At 51.2% G+C, this 21,027-nt stretch overlaps 1 protein-coding gene across 2 annotated transcripts in view; it reads left to right on the top strand.

Moving 5' to 3' along the window:
- The window catches only part of RMC1 (regulator of MON1-CCZ1), a 78,859-nt gene that overhangs the window by 28,776 nt on the left and 29,056 nt on the right, over positions 1 to 21,027 (top strand). For both annotated transcript variants that reach the window (XM_075353350.1, XM_075353349.1), the window contains 7 exons: positions 5,598 to 5,703; positions 5,781 to 5,892; positions 6,053 to 6,097; positions 14,052 to 14,105; positions 18,658 to 18,786; positions 18,867 to 18,973; positions 19,118 to 19,237. In XM_075353350.1, coding sequence (XP_075209465.1) covers positions 5,598 to 5,703; positions 5,781 to 5,892; positions 6,053 to 6,097; positions 14,052 to 14,105; positions 18,658 to 18,786; positions 18,867 to 18,973; positions 19,118 to 19,237 — 673 coding nt within the window. The remainder of the gene's footprint in view (positions 1 to 5,597; positions 5,704 to 5,780; positions 5,893 to 6,052; positions 6,098 to 14,051; positions 14,106 to 18,657; positions 18,787 to 18,866; positions 18,974 to 19,117; positions 19,238 to 21,027) is intronic.

Genomic DNA, 21,027 nt, shown 5'->3' with positions numbered 1-21,027 from the left:
GTCGCTATTCAGGATGCAGGCCTAGAAACACCAGCTAATAAGCAGCGGTGCTAAAGCACAGACTATACATGGCACTGTAATGGCTATTCTTGGCTGTCTACCCGCCTAGATGGCTAGCCAGCGGCAGCAAACAGCAAGGGTGCTAAGACACAAGCTTTCAAGGCTGCTTGGATTGCATGTGCTGCAGTGTTTATCTTCATGCTTGTATGCTATACATTCGCTGTATGTAGCTATTCTTCGCTAATGCTCCTGAATAACTAGACAACAGCAGCAGAAAAGCAAAGGTGCTAAGGCACAAGCTTTCTAGGCTGCTTGTACTACATGTGCTGAAGTGTTTATTTGTACTTCATGCTTGTATGCATTCACTGTAAGGTCGCTATTCTTAGCTAATGCTCCTAGATGGCTAGACAACAACAGCAAAAAAGCAGGGGTGCCAAGGCACAGGCTTTCTATGCTGCTTGTACTGCATGTGATACGGTTCCAGGGCCCCCAGTATCTGCAATTGCTCAACCGGGGTCTCCGCTACAGGTAGCCAAAAGACCACCTGTGATCCCTGTCCATGGACAGGGATGGAGTTGCAGTTTCCGCTGCTTTATTGTCTGTGATTATGACTAATATCTTACAGACTTTGCAGTCCAGATAGACCTTGGCCAAGGTTGATTCAATGCCCCTGGCCACCCTGATTGGGAATAAATCAGGGTTCCAGGAGGGTCCCATGCATCCCAGGGTGCAGGCTCTGACACGGACGACAGTCCCAGACGGCCTAAGCGAGCTCCATGGGAATGGCCCTCGACTTCATCACTGGTCAGGGTCACCACAGGGGTACTCTCTGTATCATGAGGCAGACGTAGCGGTGCACGACTCTGATCTTGAGACCGCTCTCAATCCGGATGCACCGGATGGTGACGCTATAGTGAATAATCTTATAGCGTCCATCAATTGAAAGTTGGGTATTTCCCCCTCAACTCCTCCAGGGGAGGGGTCAGCTTCACAGCAGGATAAATCCCTCTTTCAGTATCTCAAGTGTATATTGAGTTTTTTTCTGGCGCTGACTTCAGAGAAGCAGTTCAGAAACACCACGCTTACCAGATAAGCGTTTTCTCCAAACGTTTTAACGATACACGTTATCCCTTTCACCTGACGTGGTGAAGCGCTAGACCCAGGGTCCAAAGGTGGATCCCCCAATCCCCAGGCTTGCGGCTAGATCCATAGTGGCAGTGAAGATGGGACTTCACTTAAAGATACCATTGACAGACAGATGGACCTCTGGTTGAAGTCTGTCTGTGAAGCTGTCAGCGTGTCGGTTGCTCCGGCATTCGCAGCCGTATGGGCACTCTTACCTATTTCAGCGGCGCTTGCGCAGCTGGTCTTGAGCACATGTACATCTGTGCCGCAGGTGGTGTCCTTAACCTCGCAATGTCTGCATTGAGACTTACCCTAGTAATGCTGTCCTGGAGGGACAGTCGAGGTTGGTCCTTCCCAGGCTCGGGCAGGTCCCAATTGTCCTCGCCCAAAAGGGCTCAAAAGGCTCAGAGGGGCTCAGATTCCGGCCGGGCTCAATCACGCCCAAGGAAGGCAGCAGGAGGAACCGCTACCAAGGCGGTCTCCTCATGACTGTCAGCTCTCTCTTTCCGCATCCGCGGTTGGTGGCAGAATCTCCCGCTTGGGGACATTTAACTGCCACAGGTCACAGACCGGTGGGTGAGAGACATTTTGTCTCACGTCTACAGGATAGAACTCTGTTCTCGTCCTCCGACGCGATTCTTCATTCTCCCCCCCCTCCCCCCACCGAGCCGTCGCTCCTCTGCAGGCAGAAGAAGTGGTAATCACTGTTCCTCTTCAGGAACAAGACACGTTTTTTTCCTCCAATCTGATTGGGGTGCCAAAAAAGGGGTGGCTCTTTCCGTTCCGTTCTGGACCTAACACTGCTCACCAAGCACGTGAAGGCCAGGCGGTTCCGGATGTAACCCTCCGCTCCGTCATTGCCTCAATGTCGCAAGGAGATTTCCTAGCATCAATAGACATCAGGATGCCTATCTCCACGTGCCGATTGCTCCAGAGCACCAGCGTGTGCTACGTTTTCGTCATTGAAGACGAGTATCTTCAGTGCGTAGCCCTGCCCTTCAGTCTGGCGACAGCCCTACGGGTTTTCACCAAGTTCAGGGCAGCAGTGGGAGCAGTCCTGCACTCTCAGGGTCACTCTGTGATCCTTACTGGGACGATCCACTTGTCAAGGCACCCTCTCAAGAGGCATGCCAACGCAGCCTGAACGTGGCGCTGGAGACTCTCCAGAGTTTCGGGTGGATCATCAACTTTTCAAGGTTGCATCGGGCACCGACCCAATCGCCGACATATCTGAGCATTGAGTTTCACACTCTCTCAGCGGTAGTGAACCTTCCGCTGGACAAGCAGCGTTCACTACAGACGGGGGTGCAGTCTCTCCTTCAAGGCCAGTCACACCCCTTAAGACGTCTCATGCAGAGGCAGTCACTTTCGCGCAGTTTCATCTGCGTCCACTTCAATTGGACATGCTTTGCCAATGGGTTGAGGAGTCGACGTCCCTAGACAGGAACGTTTCCCTTCTCAGACGGTCATGGAGTCCGTCCTTCAGATCAATGTTTTGGAAATCTGGGCAGTGTATCTTGCCCTGCAAGCCTTTCAGCAGTGGCTGGAAGGAAAACAGATCCGAATTCAGTCGGACAATTCCACAGCGGTGGCAGACATCGCCCACCAAGGCGGAACACGCATCGCCAAGCCTACCTGGCAATCCGGCGGATTCTGATGTGGGTGGGGGACAGAGCATCCACCATATCCGCAGTTCACATCCCGGGCGTAGGAAATTGGGAAGCAGACTTCCTCAGTCGCCTGGGTATGGACGCAGGGGAATGGCCTCTGCACCCAGAATGGTGTCAGGAAATCTGTAGCCGCTGGGGGATGCCGGACGTCGACCTAATGGCGTCTCGACACAACAACAAGGTCCCGATTTTCACGGCGCGGTCTCATGAGCAAAGAGCTCTGGCGGCAGGCGCCTTAGTTCAGGATTGGTCGCAGTTCCAGCTACCCTATGTGTTTCCACCTCTGGCACTGTTGCCCAGAGTGCTACGCAAGCTTAGCTCCGCTTGCCGCCGCGCCATCCTCGTAGTCCCAGACTGGCCGAGGAGGTCGTGGTTCCCGGATCTGTGGCATCTCACGGTCGGCCAACCGTGGGCACCCTCAGACCGGCCAGACTTACTGTCCCAAGGGCCGTTTTTTCCACTGAATTCTACGACCCTGATCATGACTGTGTGGCCATCGAGCCCGGGATCCTAGCGTCTTCAGGATTGTCTCAAGTCGTCATTGCCACCATGAGACGGGCTAGGAAGCTGACGTCTGCCACGATCTACCACAAGACGTGGCAGATATTCTTCTCTTAGCGCTCTGCTCAGGGAGTGTCTCCCTGGACATTTGCATTGCCTACCTTTCCTTCCTTCCTGCAATCTAGTTTGGGAAATGGTTTGTCGCTCGGCTCCCTTAACGGACGAGTCCCAGCGCTGTCTGTATTCTTTCAGAATCGCATAGTACGTCTTCCTCAGGTACGCACGTTCCTGCAGGGGGTTGGTCGCATTCTCCCTCCGTACAAGAGGCCGTTAGACCCATGGGATCTGCACAGGGTACTTATGGCTCTCCAGGAGCCGCCCTTGGGGCCTCTGAGGGATGTTTTTTTCACTTTCTCGACTGTCACAGAAAGTGGCTTTTTTAGTAACGGTCACGTCTCTTCAGAGAGTGTCCGAGCTAGCAGCGCGGTCATCCAAAGCTCCTTTCCTGGTGTTTCACCAAGACAAGGTAGTGCTGCGCCTGATTACGGGGTTTCTCCCTAAGGTGGTATCCCACTTTCATCTCAGTCAGGATATCTCCTTACCTTCCTTTTGTCCTCATCCAGTTCTTCGATATGAATTGGATTTGCATTTGTTGGATCTGATGAGAGAGCTCAGAATCTACTTTTCCCGCACGGCGCCCCTGCGCCGCTCGGATGCACTCTTTATACTTGTCGCTGGTCAGCGCAAAGGGTCGCAGGCTTCCAAAGCCACCCTGGCTCGATGGATCAAGGAACCAATTCTTGAAGCCTACCGTTCTGCTGTGCTTCCGGTTCCATCAGGGCTGTAGGCCCATTCTACCAGAGCCGTGGGTGCGTCCTGGGCATTACGACACCAGGCTACGGCTCAACAGGTGTGCCAGGCAGCTACCTGGTCGAGTCTGCACACTGTCACCAAACATTATCAGGTGCATACCTATGCTTCGGCGGACGCCAGCCTAGGTAGAAGAGTCCTGCAGGCGGCAGTTGCCTCCCCGTAGGGGAGGGCTGTCTTTGCAGCTCTAACATGAGGTATTTCTTTACCCACCCAGGGACAGCTTTTGGACGTCCCAATCGTCTGGGTCTCCCAATGGAGCGCCGAAGAAGAAGGGAATTTTGTTACTTACCGTAAATTCCTTTTCTTCTAGCTCCTATTGGGAGACCCAGCACCCGCCCTGTTGTCCTTCGGGATTTTTGGGTTGGTTTTTCGGGTCCACATGTTGTTCATGTTGAATGGTTTTCAGTTCTCTGAGGTTACTTCGGAGTGAATTTGTTTAAACCAGTTATTGGCTTTCCTCCTTCTTGCTTTGGCACTAAAACTGGTGAGCCAGTGATCCCACTGGGGGTGTATAGCCAGAAGGGGAGGGGCCTTACACTTTTTAGTGTAATGCTTTGTGTGGCCTCCGGAGGCAGTAGCTATACACCCCATCGTCTGGGTCTCCCAATAGGAGCTAGAAGAAAAGGAATTTACGGTAAGTAACAAAATTCCCTTCTTTCTGGACACTCGGTGAGAAATGTAGAAGGCAATCAGTTGTAATCATAGACGTGACCAGTGCATGTAAAATAGCATGCAAACCAACATTATTAAATACCAATAGGACTGAGGACAGCCGAGTGTAGAGGCAAGTCCTTAAACGGGCCAGTAGAGAGCCGGGGTGAAAAAAGGCTCAGCATGTAAGTGGGAAAGGTGAGGCTGTCAAAACGAATGCTCCATGCCCAAGGCAAAGCCCCTGTTAGGGATAGGCAGCTGTGATGGTTAGGACAGGGGTGGTCACGGGGTGTGCAACAGCCCCACGCGTATCGCCGCACGCAGGCGGCTTCGTCAGGGAAAGTGTCAAAGTGTCAAGTGTCGCGTCGATGATGATGGACGCACTAACGATGTTCGTCATTGGCAGGGTGTCAAACGTACCAATATGTCTGCTGCGTTCCAAACGACGAACAATATTTTGAAAATGAACGACGTGTCAATGATCTTCGCTATTTTTACGATTGTTTGGAGTCGCTCGTAGGTGTCACACGCAATGCCGACGCTAACGACGACGGAAGTGCGTCACGAAAACCGTGACCCCGACGACATAGCGTCAGAGTATAGTGTAACGGGGCCTTAACTGCTCTATTAAATCATGTATGCGGTTTGTATTGTGAAATCTGGTGACAGATCCCCTTTAATAGTAACTTTACACAGGAGCAGTCGTAAGGCAGATAGAAATGTATTATTGTGTTTATTCTGTATGACCTTATGTTTATACTGTATTTTTTCTCTTAGGGATGGCTCATGTAAAAAGATGCACATCTTAAGACTGAACAGAACAGGAAAATTTGCTCTAAATGTCATTGATAATCTGGTTGTTGTCCATCACCAAGATACAGAGGTAAAAGTGATTTTGGTATTGGATGTGTTAATGGAGTCGACAGGAGTCGTCAGTGACTGCCTTCTCTTCTCTTTCAGACATCTGTAATCTTTGACATTCGCCTTCGCGGGGAGTTTGATGGTACAGTCGTATTGCACCAGCCAGTGCTTCCTGCTCGCTCCATCCACCCTTACCAGATGCCAATAACAGGTACAAAGTTCTGGTGCCAGCCACCAAAGCCAAGAGTAAATATGGGAGTGGCTACATAGTGATACTTGCCCTTTTGTGGGACTTCCAAATTCTGGCCACATTGTCTATAACCGTAGTCCTAGTTCATCGCTGACATCACTAATACATGCTCTTCCTGCAGGTCCGTCAGCTGTTCCTGGGCAGACCCCTATACAATGTAAACTCTGTATCCTTTTAACAGATCATGTATTACTTTGCACCTGCAGAATTAGAGAAATTTGCTGTCTATATTACTTGCCAAATTGTTGGTTTTTTTATGGCTCAGTTATTTGGATGGTTTGATAAGGGAAATAAAAAAATATGTATACATACATACTGAGCGGTGACCAAGAAATATGGCTACTGCTTGGGGAGTGGCTATAGAGGTACAGAGGGGGCAGCTCCCCCACATAAGATGATGCCAGTATTATAAATGACACACAGATGTTGGCAGCGGTAACAGATTTGATATTGAGGCCCTGAATTTCCAGTTACATTACCGCTTACGGCATTACGGAGTCTAATTCACATACTCCGTATTTGCAGCAGATAAAATCTTCTGCGAATACTGATGGGTTGGCAGGAAAAAAGCAGCATCAAATGCATGCGTTTTTGACTCGTTTTTTGATGCATTTTCCCCACATTCATTAGTATGGGTGAAATCTACAGCAAAAACACTGAAAGAATTAGCATGCGGATATACCGTCTTTTTCGGACTATGACGCACCAGACCATAAGACGCACCCTGGTTTTAGAGGAGGAAAATAGGAAAATAACATTTCTTTGTCGCTCCATTGGGAGACCCAGACAATTGGGTGTATAGCTTCTGCCTCCGGAGGCCACACAAAGTATTACACTTTAAAAAGTGTAACCCCTCCCCTCTGCCTATACACCCTCCCGTGGATCACGGGCTCCTCAGTTTTATGCTTTGTGTGGAAGGAGGCACACATCCACTCATGCATCTCATACTTAGTTATGTCGGTTGGAAGAAAAGAGGGCCCCCACGGGGCCCCCCGGCATGTTCCCTTCTCACCCCACTATGTCGGCGGTGTTGTTAAGGTTGAAGTACCCATTGCGGGTACAGAGGCTGGAGCCACATGCCGTCTCCTTCACCATCCCTTATGCGGCTCTGGGAGAAGTGGGATCCTAAGCAGTCATCCAGTTGCTGGGACCGTGCTCCATCCGCAGCCCCTGTGGGAACCTGCCGGACCGGAGCCTCTTCGACCTCAGGGACCGGGCCCTGCAACTCAAAGGTACTCTGTGTCCCCATAGGGGATTGTGCAAGGAGCGCACCTTCTTCCCGGAAGCCGCGGCAGCTGCTGAATTGAGGAGGCCGGTGGACTTCCGCGCCGACCGTGCCTGCTTGTCGGGCGCGGCCTCAAATTAAGTCCCCGGCTTCATCGCGGCCTAGTCGCAAAAATCCCGCCCCCGGGCCTGCCTGTCAGGGGTAAGGGCGGGATTACCGACATGACGTCGGATGTGTGGGCTGGAGCATCCTGCATGTCTTCCTCCCCCCTCACTGATCACTGTGGGGACCCCAGATTCCCACACTTTTGCTGGCGCCGCCCACGGCCCCACTCCTCCCCTGAGAGCTCCGGCAGCCATTTTCTGGCATTCTGCCGGTGGAGGCTTCTCAGTGAACAGCTCTGCAGCTCCGGGGGATCCAAGGCAGGGAATCTGGAGGACACACTCCGCTCGCTAGTGGTCGGTAAGCCACACCGGTCACCCTGTGCTGGTCCCCCTAGGGTGCCGGAATAGATAGATACATACATACATACATACATACATACATACATACATACATACATACATACATACATACATACATACATACATACATATATATATATATATATATATATATATATATATATATATATATATATATATATATATATTATATAATCTCTCTCTATATCTATATCTCTATATCTCTATATCTGTTCGGTCGGGCTGTATACCCCTTCCCATATACCCTCAGTGGTCACTCTCCTAGGAGACAACAGCATGTCGTCCACAAGGAGCAAAGCGGCTAAGGCACAGGTTTTTTTCGCGGCCTGTACCTCTTGTGGGGCTATGTTACCTGCGGGTTCCACCTACCCTCACTGTGAGCAATGCTCGACTCCTGCCTCGCTTGCTCAGCCGGAGCCTCGGACACTGGTGGGCCCCTCGGCTCATGTAGACCCCCCTGCTCCCCCTGACCAGGCTGCAGGGACAGAGTTCGCCTCTTTTGCTGAGAAACTCTGAGTCTCTTTCTCATTCCATTGCACTGTCTATGGACAAATGGTCTTCTAAGCTACTTGAGGCTTTGCAGTCCAGACCGGACCTTTCACAGGCCCCGGCCCCTGTTAGCTCGTCGCCTCCAGGCCCCTCTCGGTCCGCGCCGCAGCGCGCTCCCAGGTTGGCCCCTCGGTCTCAGGCGGAGGACTCCTGCCCGGATCGCAGCCCCAGACCTGCTAAGCGGCCTCGCTGGGACTCTTCCCCGACTTCCTCTCGCTGCTCGGGATCCCAGCTTGAGGACTCTCTGGAAGATGAGGCGGACGTGGGAGCTCAGGGCTCTGACCCTGACGTCGCCCTTAACCTTGATACACCTGAGGGGGACGCCTTAGTAAATGATCTTATCTCGTCCATCAACCAGGTGTTGGATCTCTCTCCCCCGCCTCCTCCTGTAGAGGAGTCGGCGTCTCAGCAGGAGAAACACCAGTTTCGGTTCCCCAAACGTACGCGCAATACGTTTTTTGATCACTCTAACTTCAGGGACGCTGTCCAGAAGCCCAGAGCGGTCCCGGACAAGCGCTTTGCTAAACGCCTCACTGACACGCGTTACCCCTTCCCATCTGAAGTCGTTAAGGGTTGGGCTCACTGTCCCAAGGTGGATCCTCCAGTCTCCAGATTGGCGGCTAGGTCCGTGGTGTCTGTTGCAGATGGCTCATCCCTGAAGGATGCCACTGACAGACAGAGCTCCTGGTGAAGTCCATCTATGAGGCCACGGGCGCGGCTTTCGCCCCGGCCTTTGCAGCCGTGTGGGCACTCCAAGCAATCTCGGCTTGTCTGACTGAGATTAATGCTGTCACACGGAATTCTGCTCCGCAAGTTGCGTCTTTGACCTCTCAGGCGTCAGCCTTTTCGTCCTACGCCATGAATGCCGTCCTGGACTCCGCTAGCCGTACGGCGGTAGCATCTGCTAACTCCGTGGCAGTCCGCAGGGCCATGTGGCTGCGCGAATGGAAGGCAGACTCGGCTTCCAAGAGGTTCTTAACTGGTTTGCCTTTTTCTGGCGAACGTTTGTTTGGCGAACGATTGGATGAGATTATTAAGGAATCCAAAGGAAAGGATTCCTCCTTACCCCAGGCCAAACCTAAGAGACCTCAACAGAGAAAAATCCAATCGAGGTTTCGGTCCTTTCGTCCCTCCGCTAAGTCCCAATCCTCTTCGTCCAACAGGCCTGGAGAAAGGCCAGAGGAACTCCTATGCGTGGCGATCCAAGTCACGCCCGCAAAAGGCCGCAGGAGGCACTGCCTCCAAGACGGCCTCCTCATGACTCTCGGCCTCCCCTAGCCGCATCCTCGGTCGGTGGCAGGCTCTACCGCTTTGGCGATGCCTGGTCGCCACATGTTCAAGACCGATGGGTGAGAGACATTCTGTCTCATGGTTACAGAATAGAGTTCAGCTCTCGTCCTGCGGCTCGTTTCTTCAGAACCTCTCCGCCCCCCGCTCAGGCCGACGCACTTTTTCAGGCAGTGAACGCTCTAAAGATGGAAGGAGTTGTGATCCCCGTTCCCCTTCAGGAACGTGGTCGTGGATTTTACTCCAACTTGTTCGTGGTGCCAAAAAAGCACGGGTCATTCCGTCCCGTTCTGGACCTCAAGCTACTCAACAGACATGTGAGAACCAGACGGTTTCGGATGGAATCTCTCCGCTCGGTCATCGCCTCGATGTCACAAGGAGACTTCCTAGCATCGATCGACATCAAGGATGCTTATCTCCATGTACCGATCGCACCCGAACATCAACGTTTCCTGCGTTTCGCCATCGGGGACGAACACCTTCAGTTCGTGGCATTGCCTTTCGGCTTGGTGACAGCCCCACGGGTTTTCACCAAAGTCATGGCATCCGTTGTGGCGGTCCTGCATTCTCAGGGCCACTCGGTGATCCCCTACTTGGACGATCTCCTAGTCAGGGCCCCGTCTCGGGTGGCGTGTCAATGAAGTCTATCCGTCGCTCTGGCGACTCTCCAGCGGTCCGGGTGGATCATCAACTTCCCGAAATCCAAGTTGACACCGACCCAATCACTGACGTACCTTGGGATGGAGTTTCATACCCAGCAAGCGTTAGTCAAGCTTCCGAGCGACAAACAGCTTTCTCTGCAGGCAGGGGTGCAATCCCTTCTTCGGAGTCAGTCACACCCCTTAAGGCGCCTCATGCACTTCCTGGGGAAGATGGTGGCAGCTATAGAGGCAGTCCCGTTCGCGCAATTCCATCTTCGGCCACTCCAATGGGACACTCTCCGCAAATGGGACAAGAGTGCGGCTTCCCTCGACAAGAACGTCTCTCTTTCCCTTGCAACCAAAACATCACTTCAGTGGTGGCTCCTACCCACATCTCTGTCGCGGGGAAAATCCTTCCTACCCCCAACCTGGGCTGTGGTCACCACGGACGCGAGCCTGTCAGGTTGGGGAGCGGTTTTTCTCCACCACAGGGCTCAGGGAACCTGGACTCCGATAGTCATCCCTTCAGATCACTATACTGGAGATAAGGGCAGTGTATCTAGCCCTATTGGCTTTTCATCGGTGGCTGGATGGCAGGCAGATCCGTATCCAGTCGGACAACGCCACTGCCGTCGCCTACATCAACCACCAAGGCGGCACTCGCAGTCGTCTAGCCTTCCAGGAAGTCCGTCGGATTCTGCAGTGGGTGGAAGCCACAGCCTCCACCATCTCCGCAGTTCACATCCCGGGCGTAGAAAACTGGGAAGCAGATTTTCTCAGTCGTCAGAGCATGGACGCGTGGGAATGGTCTCTGCACCCAGACGTGTTTCGAGAGATCTGTCGCCGCTGGGGAACACCGGATGTCGATCTCATGGCGTCACGGCACAACAACAAGGTCCCGGCATTCATGGCACGGTCTTAGGATCACAGAGCTCTGGCGGCGGACGCGTTAGTCCAGGATTGGTCGCAGTTTCGACTGCCTTATGTGTTTCCTCCTCTGGCGATGCTGCCCAGAGTGCTACGCAAGATCAGGTCCGACTGCCGTCGCGCCATTCTCGTCTCTCCAGACTGGCCGAGACGGTCGTGGTATCCGGATCTGTGGCATCTCACGGTGGGTCAACCGTGGGCACTTCCAGACCGCCCAGACTTGCTGTCACAAGGCCCGTTTTTCCATCTGAATTCTGTGGCCCTCAACCTGACTGTGTGGCCATTGAGTCCTGGCTCCTAGCATCTTCAGGGTTATCTCAGGATGTCATTGCCACCATGAGACAGGCCAGGAAGCCTACGTCCTCCAAGATCTATTACAGGTCTTGGCAAATCTTCCTATCCTGGTGCGCTAATAACGGTTTTCCTCCATGGCAGTTTGCCTTACCCACTTTTCTTTCATTCCTACAATCTGGAATGGACAAAGGTTTGTCACTCGGCTCTCTCAAGGGCCAAGTATCGGCGCTCTCCGTGTTTTTTCAGAAGCGTCTAGCCAGGCTTCCGCAGGTCCGCACGTTCCTGCAGGGAGTTTGCCACATAGTCCCACCTTACAAGCGTCCGCTGGAACCCTGGGATCTTAACAGGGTTCTAACGGCTCTTCAAAAACCACCTTTCGAGCCGCTGCGGGATGTTTCTCTATCACGTCTTTCGCAGAAGGTGGCCTTCCTAGTGGCAGTCACATCACTTCGGAGAGTGTCTGAGCTCGCAGCGCTGTCATGCAAAGCCCCCTTCCTGGTGTTTCACCAGGATAAGGTGGTTCTGCGTCCGGTCCCGGAATTTCTCCCTAAGGTGGTATCCCCTTTTCATCTCAATCAGGATATCTCCTTGCCTTCATTTTGCCCTAATCCAATTCACCAGTGTGAAAAGGATTTGCACTCTTTGGATCTTGTGAGAGCACTTCGGCTCTACGTGTCTCGCACGGCGCCCCTGCGTCGTTCAGATGCGCTCTTTGTCCTTGTCGCTGGCCAGCGTAAGGGCTCTCAGGCTTCCAGGTCAACCTTGGCTCGGTGGATCAAGGAACCGATTCTCGAAGCCTACCGTTCTTCTGGGCTCCCGCTTCCTTCAGGGCTGAAAGCCCATTCTACCAGAGCCGTGGGCGCGTCCTGGGCATTGCGGCACCGGGCTATGGCTCAGCAGGTGTGTCAGGCAGCTACGTGGTCTAGTCTGCACACTTTCACGAAACACTATCAAGTGCATACCTATGCTTCGGCAGACGCCAGTCTAGGTAGGCGAGTCCTTCAGGCGGCGGTTGCCCACCTGTAAGAGGGGGCCGTTTTTTCGGCTCTTTTTATCGAGGTATTCTTTTCCCCACCCAGGGACTGCTCTTGGACGTCCCAATTGTCTGGGTCTCCCAATGGAGCGACAAAGAAGAAGGGAATTTTGTTTACTTACCGTAAATTCCTTTTCTTCTAGCTCCTATTGGGAGACCCAGCACCCGCCCCTGTACCCTTCGGGCTGGTTGTTCTTTTGTGTACACATGTTGTTGATGTTGAATTGTTCTTTTGGTTCATGGTCTTCAGTTCTCCGAACATCCTTCGGATTGAATTTACCCTAGACCAATTTATAAGTTTTCTCCTTCCTGCTTTTGCACCAAAACTGAGGAGCCCGTGATCCACGGGAGGGTGTATAGGCAGAGGGGAGGGGTTACACTTTTTAAAGTGTAATACTTTGTGTGGCCTCCGGAGGCAGAAGCTATACACCCAATTGTCTGGGTCTCCCAATAGGAGCTAGAAAAAAAGGAATTTACGGTAAGTAAACAAAATTCCCTTCTTTAAGCAAGAAATGTGGTCATGACACACTTATGGGTCGAGGATCTGCTGCTGACACTGTTATGGGGGTAATGTCCCCAAATTCTCTACTAAGGTACCCCATCCTGGTAATGATCCTCCTGCCTTTTATATGATCCCCATCCTTGTATATATATGTCCCCCATTTTGGTATATATTCCCATCCTGCTATATACTGCCATCATGGTATAGCCCCCATCCTGCTACATACCGCCATCATGGTATATGCCCTTATCCTGATATATACCCCCATCCATCCTGCTATATACCCCCATCCATCCTGGTATATACCCCCATCATGCTATATGGCCTGTATCCTGTGGCACACAAAAAAAAATAAACATTTATACTCACCATTCCTCGCTCCATGCAGCGTCGCTCCTCCTCCTGACAGTGTCGGCAGCAGCGCCGCTGGAGTGTGAAGCAGTCACTGTTGTCTGCAGCATCGTGATCTCCTCCTGTGTGCCTGCCAGCTGACCTGTGTTGAGACTAATGCTGCGCACAGCGATGACGTTATCGCTGTGCTCACCGCTCTCTACACAGATCAGCTGGCCGGCAGACAGGAGGAGATTGCGATGCTGCAGATAACGGTGATGGGTGGGTATACTTATTCACTGCCCCTCGCGCTGATGATGATGTGTGGGGTGCAGTGAATATAACTGCACATGATCTCTCCAGGCTGTAGTTGCCAGGGGTGATCAAGCGGACCGGCTGTTAATTATGCGAGCATCCCCCGCCCATCATCCCGCCCACCTGTCAGCGCCGGCTTCAGGGCTGAGAGATGATGGGCGGGAGGATGGGCGTGTATATGAAATGAGCGGGCCCACGTGGTCACAGCAGGTGCTGCTGCAGCCTGCTCATGCCACAGATGACCCGCTCCACCGCAGCACCCTCATTCCCCGCAGCCACATTCAGACTATAAGACGCACCCCTCACTTTCCCCCAACATTTGGGGGGGAAAAAGTGCGTCTTTTATAGTCCGAAAAATACGGTAAATCTTCTGCAAATTTGCAAGAAACAAAATAAGCAACTTGTGCATGAGACTTCAGGTCTCTTATTCACTTTTTGTGGCACATCTGAGCAGAAAATGCGACATAACTGTTACGTGTGTACAGTCACTTATCTGAAATGTTGTTAAATATCATCTTAAAATCTGGAACAGATTCTTCTTCTTGGATTGTTTTTCAACCAGACATCATCATCAGCGCTAGTGAAGGTAAGACTGGATTTTGTAAATGATCTTAAATGCTTTACATTGTGTTGATGGACAAACTGGTACTCATCTGAATGACAAGCCTTGTGCTCCCACACTTCAACATGATTGCCAGTGATCGAAAACATTTTATATATTTGGGACTGAATAGATAGTTCACATATCTTGTGTGCATTTCCTTCATCACTGGATTGTTCCTTTACTTCTGGGATGTGAAAACACCTGAACTTCCTGCAAACAGATGAGTTTGTCACAGTGTGTCAGTGTAGCTACAAAACCCCCCACTAGAGTAATAGCCCTCTGATGTGCAGACAGATTAGCTAAGAATGGATTTTAAAAAAGATAGATATATGTATATATCCATACATTTTGTGATGTGTAATAATGAGAAATGAAACCGGGAAAAAGTATTGAACACGCTTGTTGAAATGTAACTATATTTTGTACAAAACCTTTTGTTGGGTGATGAACGCTTCAAGATGTCCCCTTTATGGAGAAACTAGTCACATGCATTGCTCAAGTGTGATTTTTGTCCCATTCCTCCATACAAACACTCTTCAAATCCTGCAGGTTTGGTGGGCTCCTATAAATTCTGAGCTTTTAGTTCCTTCCATAAATTGTCCAGGTGATTGGCTGGGGAATTCTAGCAGTTTTATTTTCTTTCTCTGAAACAAATTGAGAATTTCTTTGTCGCTCCATTGGGAGACCCAGACAATTGGGTGTATAGCTTCTGCCTCTGGAGGCCACACAAAGTATTACACTTTAAAAAGTGTAACCCCTCCCCTCTGCCTATACACCCTCCCGTGGACCACGGGCTCCCCAGTTTTATGCTTTGTGTGGAAGGAGGCACACATCCACTCATAGAAAAAAGAAAAAAAAAAATGATTTCTCAAGAGGAACTCCTATGCGTGGCGGTCCAAGTCACGCCCTCAAAAGGCCGCAGGAGGCACTGCCTCCAAGATGGCCTCCTCATGACTCTCGGCCTCATCTACCCACATCCTCGGTCGGTGGCAGGCTCTCCCGCTTTGGCGACGCCTGGTGGCCACACGTTCAAGACCGTTCGGTGAGAGACATTCTGTCTCATGGTTACAGGATAGAGTTCAGCTCTCGTCCTGCGGCTCGTTTCTTCAGAACCTCCCCACCCCCTGCACAGGCCGACGCACTTCTTCAGGCAGTGGACGCTCTGAAGATGGAAGGAGTGGTGATTCCCGTCCCATTTCAGGAACGTGGTCGCGGATTTTACTCCAACTTGTTCGTGGTGCCAAAAAAGGACGGGTCATTCCGTCCCGTTCTGGACCTCAAGCTGCTCAACAGATATGTGAGAACCAGACGGTTTCGGATGGAATCTCTCCGCTCAGTCATCGCTTCAATGTCACAAGGAGACTTCCTAGCATCGATCGACATCAAGGATGCTTATCTCCATGAGCCGATCGCACCCGAACATCAACGTTTCCTGCGGTTCGCCATAGGGGACGAACACCTCCAGTTCGTCGCATTGCCCTTCGGCCTGGCGACAGCCCCACGGGTTTTCAAAAAGGTCATGGCATCTGTCGTGGCGGTCCTGCACTCTCAGGGCCACTCGGTGATCCCCTACTTGGACGATCTCCTAGTCAGGGCCCCTTCTCGGGTGGCGTGTCAACAAAGTCTTACCGTCACTCTGGCGACTCTCCAGCAGTTCGGGTGGATCATCAATTTCCCGAAATCCAAGTTGACGCCGACCCAATCACTGACTTATCTCGGGATGGAGTTTCATACCCAGCAAGCGTTAGTCAAGCTGCCGTGCGACAAACAGCTTTCTCTGCAGGCGGGGGTGCAATCACTTCTTCGGAGTCAGTCACACCCCTTACGGCGCCTCATGCACTTCCTGGGGAAGATGGTTGCAGCTATGGAGGCAGTGCCATTCGCGCAATTCCATCTACGGCCACTCCAATGGGACATTCTTCGCAAATGGGACAAGAGTGCGGCTTCCCTCGACAAGAACATCTCTTTCCCTTGCAACCAAAACATCACTTCAGGGGTGGCTCCTACCCACATCTGTCTCGGGGAAAATCCTTCCTTCCTCCAACCTGGGCTGTGGTCACCACAGACGCGAGCCTGTCAGGTTAGGAAGCGGTTTTTCTCCACCACAGGGCTCAAGGAACCTGGACTCCGATAGAATCGTCCCTTCAGATCAATGTCCTGGAGATAAGGGCAGTATATCTAGCCCTATTGGCTTTCCATCGGTGGTTGGAGGGCAGGCAGATCCGAATCCAGTCGGACAACGCCACTGCCGTCGCCTACATCAACCACCAAGGCGGCACTCGCAGTCGTCAAGCCTTCCAGGAAGTCAGGCGGATTCTGCAGTGGGTGGAAGCCACAGGCTCCACCATCTCCGCAGTTCACATCCCGGGCGTAGAAAACTGGGAAGCAGATTTTCTCAGTCGTCAGGGCATGGACGCGGGGGAATGGTCTCTGCACCCAGACGTGTTTCGAGAGATCTGTCGCCGCTGGGGAACGCCGGACGTCGATCTCATGGCGTTACGACACAACAACAAGGTCCCGACCTTCATGGCACGGTCTCAGGATCACAGAGCTCTGGCAGCGGACGCTTTAGTCCAGGATTGGTCGCAGTTTCGACTGCCTTATGTGTTTCCCCCTCTAGCGATGCTGCCCAGGGTACTACGCAAGATCAGGTCCGACTGCCGTCGCGCCATTCTCGTCGCTCCAGACTGGCCGAGGCGGTCGTGGTATCCGGATCTGTGGCATCTCACGGTGGGTCAACCGTGGGCACTTCCAGACCGCCCAGACTTGCTGTCACAAGGCCCGTTTTTCCATCTGAATTCTGTGGCCCTCAACCTGACTGTGTGGCCATTGAGTCCTGGCTCCTAGCGTCTTCAGGGTTATCTCAGGATGTCATTGCCACCATGAGACAAGCCAGGAAGCCAACGTCCGCCAAGATCTATTACAGGTCTTGGCAAATCTTCCTATCCTGGTGCGCTGATAACGGTTTTCCTCCATGGCCGTTTGCCTTACCCACATTCCTTTCATTCCTACAATCTGGAATGGACAAGGGTTTGTCCCTCGGCTCTCTCAAGGGCCAAGTATCTGCGCTCTCCGTATTTTTTCAAAAGCGTCTAGCCAGGCTTCCGCAGGTCCGCACGTTCCTGCAGGGGGTCTGTCACATGGTCCCACCTTACAAACGTCCGTTGGAACCTTGGGATCTTAACAAGGTCCTGACGGCTCTTCAAAAGCTGCCTTTTGAGCCGCTGCGGGATGTCTCTCTCTCCCGTCTTTCGCAGAAGGTGGCCTTCCTGGTGGCAGTCACATCACTTCGGAGAGTGTCTGAGCTGGCAGCGCTGTCATGCAAAGCCCCCTTCCTGGTGTTTCACCAGGATAAGGTGGTTCTGCGTCCTGTCCTGGAATTTCTCCCTAAGGTGGTATCCTCTTTTCATCTAAATCAGGATATCTCCTTGCCTTCCTTTTGCCCTAATCCAATTCACCAGTGTGAAAAGGATTTGCACACTTTGGATCTAGTGAGAGCACTCCGGTTCTACGTGTCTCGCATGGCGCCCCTGCGCCGTTCAGATGCGCTCTTTGTCCTTGTCGCTGGCCAGCGTAAGGGCTCTCAGGCCTCCAGGTCAACCTTGGCTCGGTGGATCAAGGAACCGATTCTTGAGGCCTACCATTCTTCTGGGCTCCCGTTCCCTTCAGGGCTGAAAGCCCATTCTACCAGAGCCGTAGGTGCGTCCTGGACATTGCGGCACCGGGCGACGGCTCAGCAGGTGTGTCAGGCAGCTACGTGGTCTAGTCTGCACACTTTCACGAAGCACTATCAAGTGCATACCTATGCTTCGGCAGACGCCAGTCTAGGTAGGCGAGTTCTTCAGGCGGCGGTTGCCCACCTGTAAGAGGGGGCTGTTTTCGGCTCTTTTTATCGAGGTATTCTTTTACCCACCCAGGGACTGCTCTTGGACGTCCCAATTGTCTGGGTCTCCCAATGGAGCGACAAAGAAGGGAATTTTGTTTACTTACCGTAAATTCCTTTTCTTCTAGCTCCTATTGGGAGACCCAGCTCCCACCCCTGTGCCCTTCGGGCTGGTTGTTCTTTTGTGTACACATGTTGTTGAATTGTTCTTGTGGTTCTTGGTCTTCAGTTCTCCGAACATCCTTCGGATTGAATTTACCCTAGACCAATTTATAAGTTTTCTCCTTCCTGCTTTTGCACCAAAACTGAGGAGCCCGTGATGCACGGGAGGGTGTATAGGCAGAGGGGAGGGGTTACACTTTTTAAAGTGTAATACTTTGTGTGGCCTCCAGAGGCAGAAGCTATACACCCAATTGTCTGGGTCTCCCAATAGGGGCTAGAAGAAAAGGAATTTACGGTAAGTAAACAAAATTCCCTTCTTCCTTGGCTGTGTGTTTGTCTTGCTGAAATGTCCACCCTCATCTTCATCACCCTGGTGATGTGTTCAATACTTATTTCACCGCCTGTTTGTGTGTGTTGTATGCAAACATAGGAAATCACTGGTCCCTGCTTGGTTCTAAATCTTTCACCTGCCCTATTTTCTATACACAGGATACCTCTGGTACTTGCGTATCAAACTTCAGCCGATTGTTCACTTGCTCATTGACAAAGGGCGATTGATGGATTTCTTGCTTCAGCGCAAAGACTGTAAAGCTGTTATTTTATCAGTTTGCTCACAGAGTAAGTGCCAGACTCTTTTCTTTGTGACAAGACCTATTCCCTGGCCCATGTGCTTTCTGCTAATAAGTTTTGTTCTTCAGTATTATCCGAGAAGGATAGAGCGTCGCTGCCTGTCATTGCCACCGTCTTCGATAAGCTCAACTGTGAATACAAGAAATATCTGGAGGCCGAGCACAGCTACACGTTGGTAAGAGGAGTTAAGAAAATGTTCTTATGTATCTCTGGTGTATGTATAGATTTAATATAAAATGCAAATAAAAATGTTTTTTTCCTAATTTGCTTTATTTTTCTTTCATCTGTTTATGCACCGTTTATTCATTTTCTCCTGCAGGCTGTGGAGAGCAATCAGGGAAGAAGTAATGCACTGGTAAAGAGACCTGTGCGGGGACAAGCAGTCATAGACCAGTCTGATATGTACACCCATGTATTATCGGTCTTCACAGACTTGAAAGTAAGTAAATTTAGGACCATTATACCAACTCTTTAAATGGAATCTGTCAGGTGATTTTGTAGTAGAGTACTGTCATCATTAAATAGGGCTTAAAGAACTTTCATAAGTGAGTTGTTTTTGTTTTATGTTTTTCCTGTTATCTTGTAAGCTCCATAGAATTCAGGCTAGTTAAGTGTATGTGAGTACAATTAGCAATTTAAAGGGAAAGCCAATGCAGTACTGGCACGATCTGTACATACCATTAGTGGGCAGCTCGGATGTTTAGGCTTTGAAATCCAAGTTTGTGAAGTTTAAAAATTCATCATCTTTGTAACTGACAGCTGCACCTCTGATGATAATATCCGGGCGGGTTATGCACATGATTCTCGCCCCCCCCCTCCCCGCCGCCTGTTCCTCCCTCTCTCTGACTCTATGCAAATGTTTCTATTCCGTAACATGGCGTCGGAGTTGGTGCCTGCGCATAGCGCTTATCTCCGGCGCCATGTTTCTGAAGCCCGCATTACCTAGTCTTGTGCCTGAGAGGGCGATGCATGCGCCCTCGCTTCTTCAGATCTCATTGTGACCGCGGGAGCGCGCACGGTCACAACAGGACTGGATAACAGCTGATCTTACCGATTAGCTGCAGCAGACGTCTGCTACAATATCGTCTGCTGCAGCTAATCTAAACCTGAACAGTATGTAACGATCAGTGATTTCACAGCAGGGACCAGGTCGCTGCTTAGTGTCACACACAGCGAGATCGCTGGTGAGACACTCATTACGTCACAAAACCTGTGACTCAGCAGCGATCTCTATACTGTGTAGAATGTGCTTTTTTTTTTTTTTTTTTTTTTTTTTTTTGCAGTATCTTTTTTATTACACAGCTTAGATCACTACTGTTCAAAACATTGAACACAAAGTAAACCATCATATGCCTTGCAAACATCTGTTAAAAAGACATTCACTGGGCAGCATACATTGTACCCATCATATACAGCTGGAAACTTCCTGATTTTGTTTTTTTTTAAACTGAAGCTGTGAACTTAAAACAGTAACTGTTGTTTTAATTTTTATTTTATAAATTCATAGTAAACCTGAAAATGAAAACACTTCTTTTCCCTTCACCCATGACAGCACCACATGAGAGAGGGATCTGCCCAGCGAGGACAGGAAACCATTCTGAAATAAAAGGGTGGTACTTCTCCCCTTCTTCAGTTGGTTTCCTGTCCTTGATGGGAGATCTTGTTCCTGAAATACTGCGGTATGAAGCAAGAATATTTTGGCCAGAAAGGGCCTGTACTTACCCAGCCCCGTCCGGTGTCTGAAAAAAACAGGGTGAGTCCTGTGTGATACCGTTCTTCGGGGTTGGAAGCGCCGTCAATCAACCCTTAGGGAATCTGGTGTCCGTGCAGGGGTGTACAGCAGGACCATCCCATGGGTCTCGGACTGCCGCTCCGTTCTCCCCCTTGCGCTCCCCTGCTTGCTGTAGGCCTTCCGGGTGCACTCTGTGAAGCGCGAGGAGCATGTGGGGGAAAAGAAACTTGCTCGCATGATGTCACAAGATCGCGCCGAAAGAAGATGACTGTGCCCATGCAGCAGCATGTGCGGCGGTGTAACAGGAAATGGCGGATGGCGCCCACAATCCGGACACCGCTGGGAGCATCGATGAAGGGGGAGGATCCATATGTGACCGGAAGGCAGCAGATCCCTATTAGAGTAACACTGGCTGACACACAGGTTCTTATGCCGTAATCTACATTCCTTGATGGATGCAGAAAGGCAGCAGGGTCATTCCGTGTCAAGTGGACCAG

Source organism: Anomaloglossus baeobatrachus, chromosome 6, assembly GCF_048569485.1.
Source record: "Anomaloglossus baeobatrachus isolate aAnoBae1 chromosome 6, aAnoBae1.hap1, whole genome shotgun sequence".
In the NCBI taxonomy this organism is placed as follows: domain Eukaryota; kingdom Metazoa; phylum Chordata; class Amphibia; order Anura; family Aromobatidae; genus Anomaloglossus; species Anomaloglossus baeobatrachus.
This window is presented reverse-complemented; position numbering and strand designations above follow the sequence as displayed.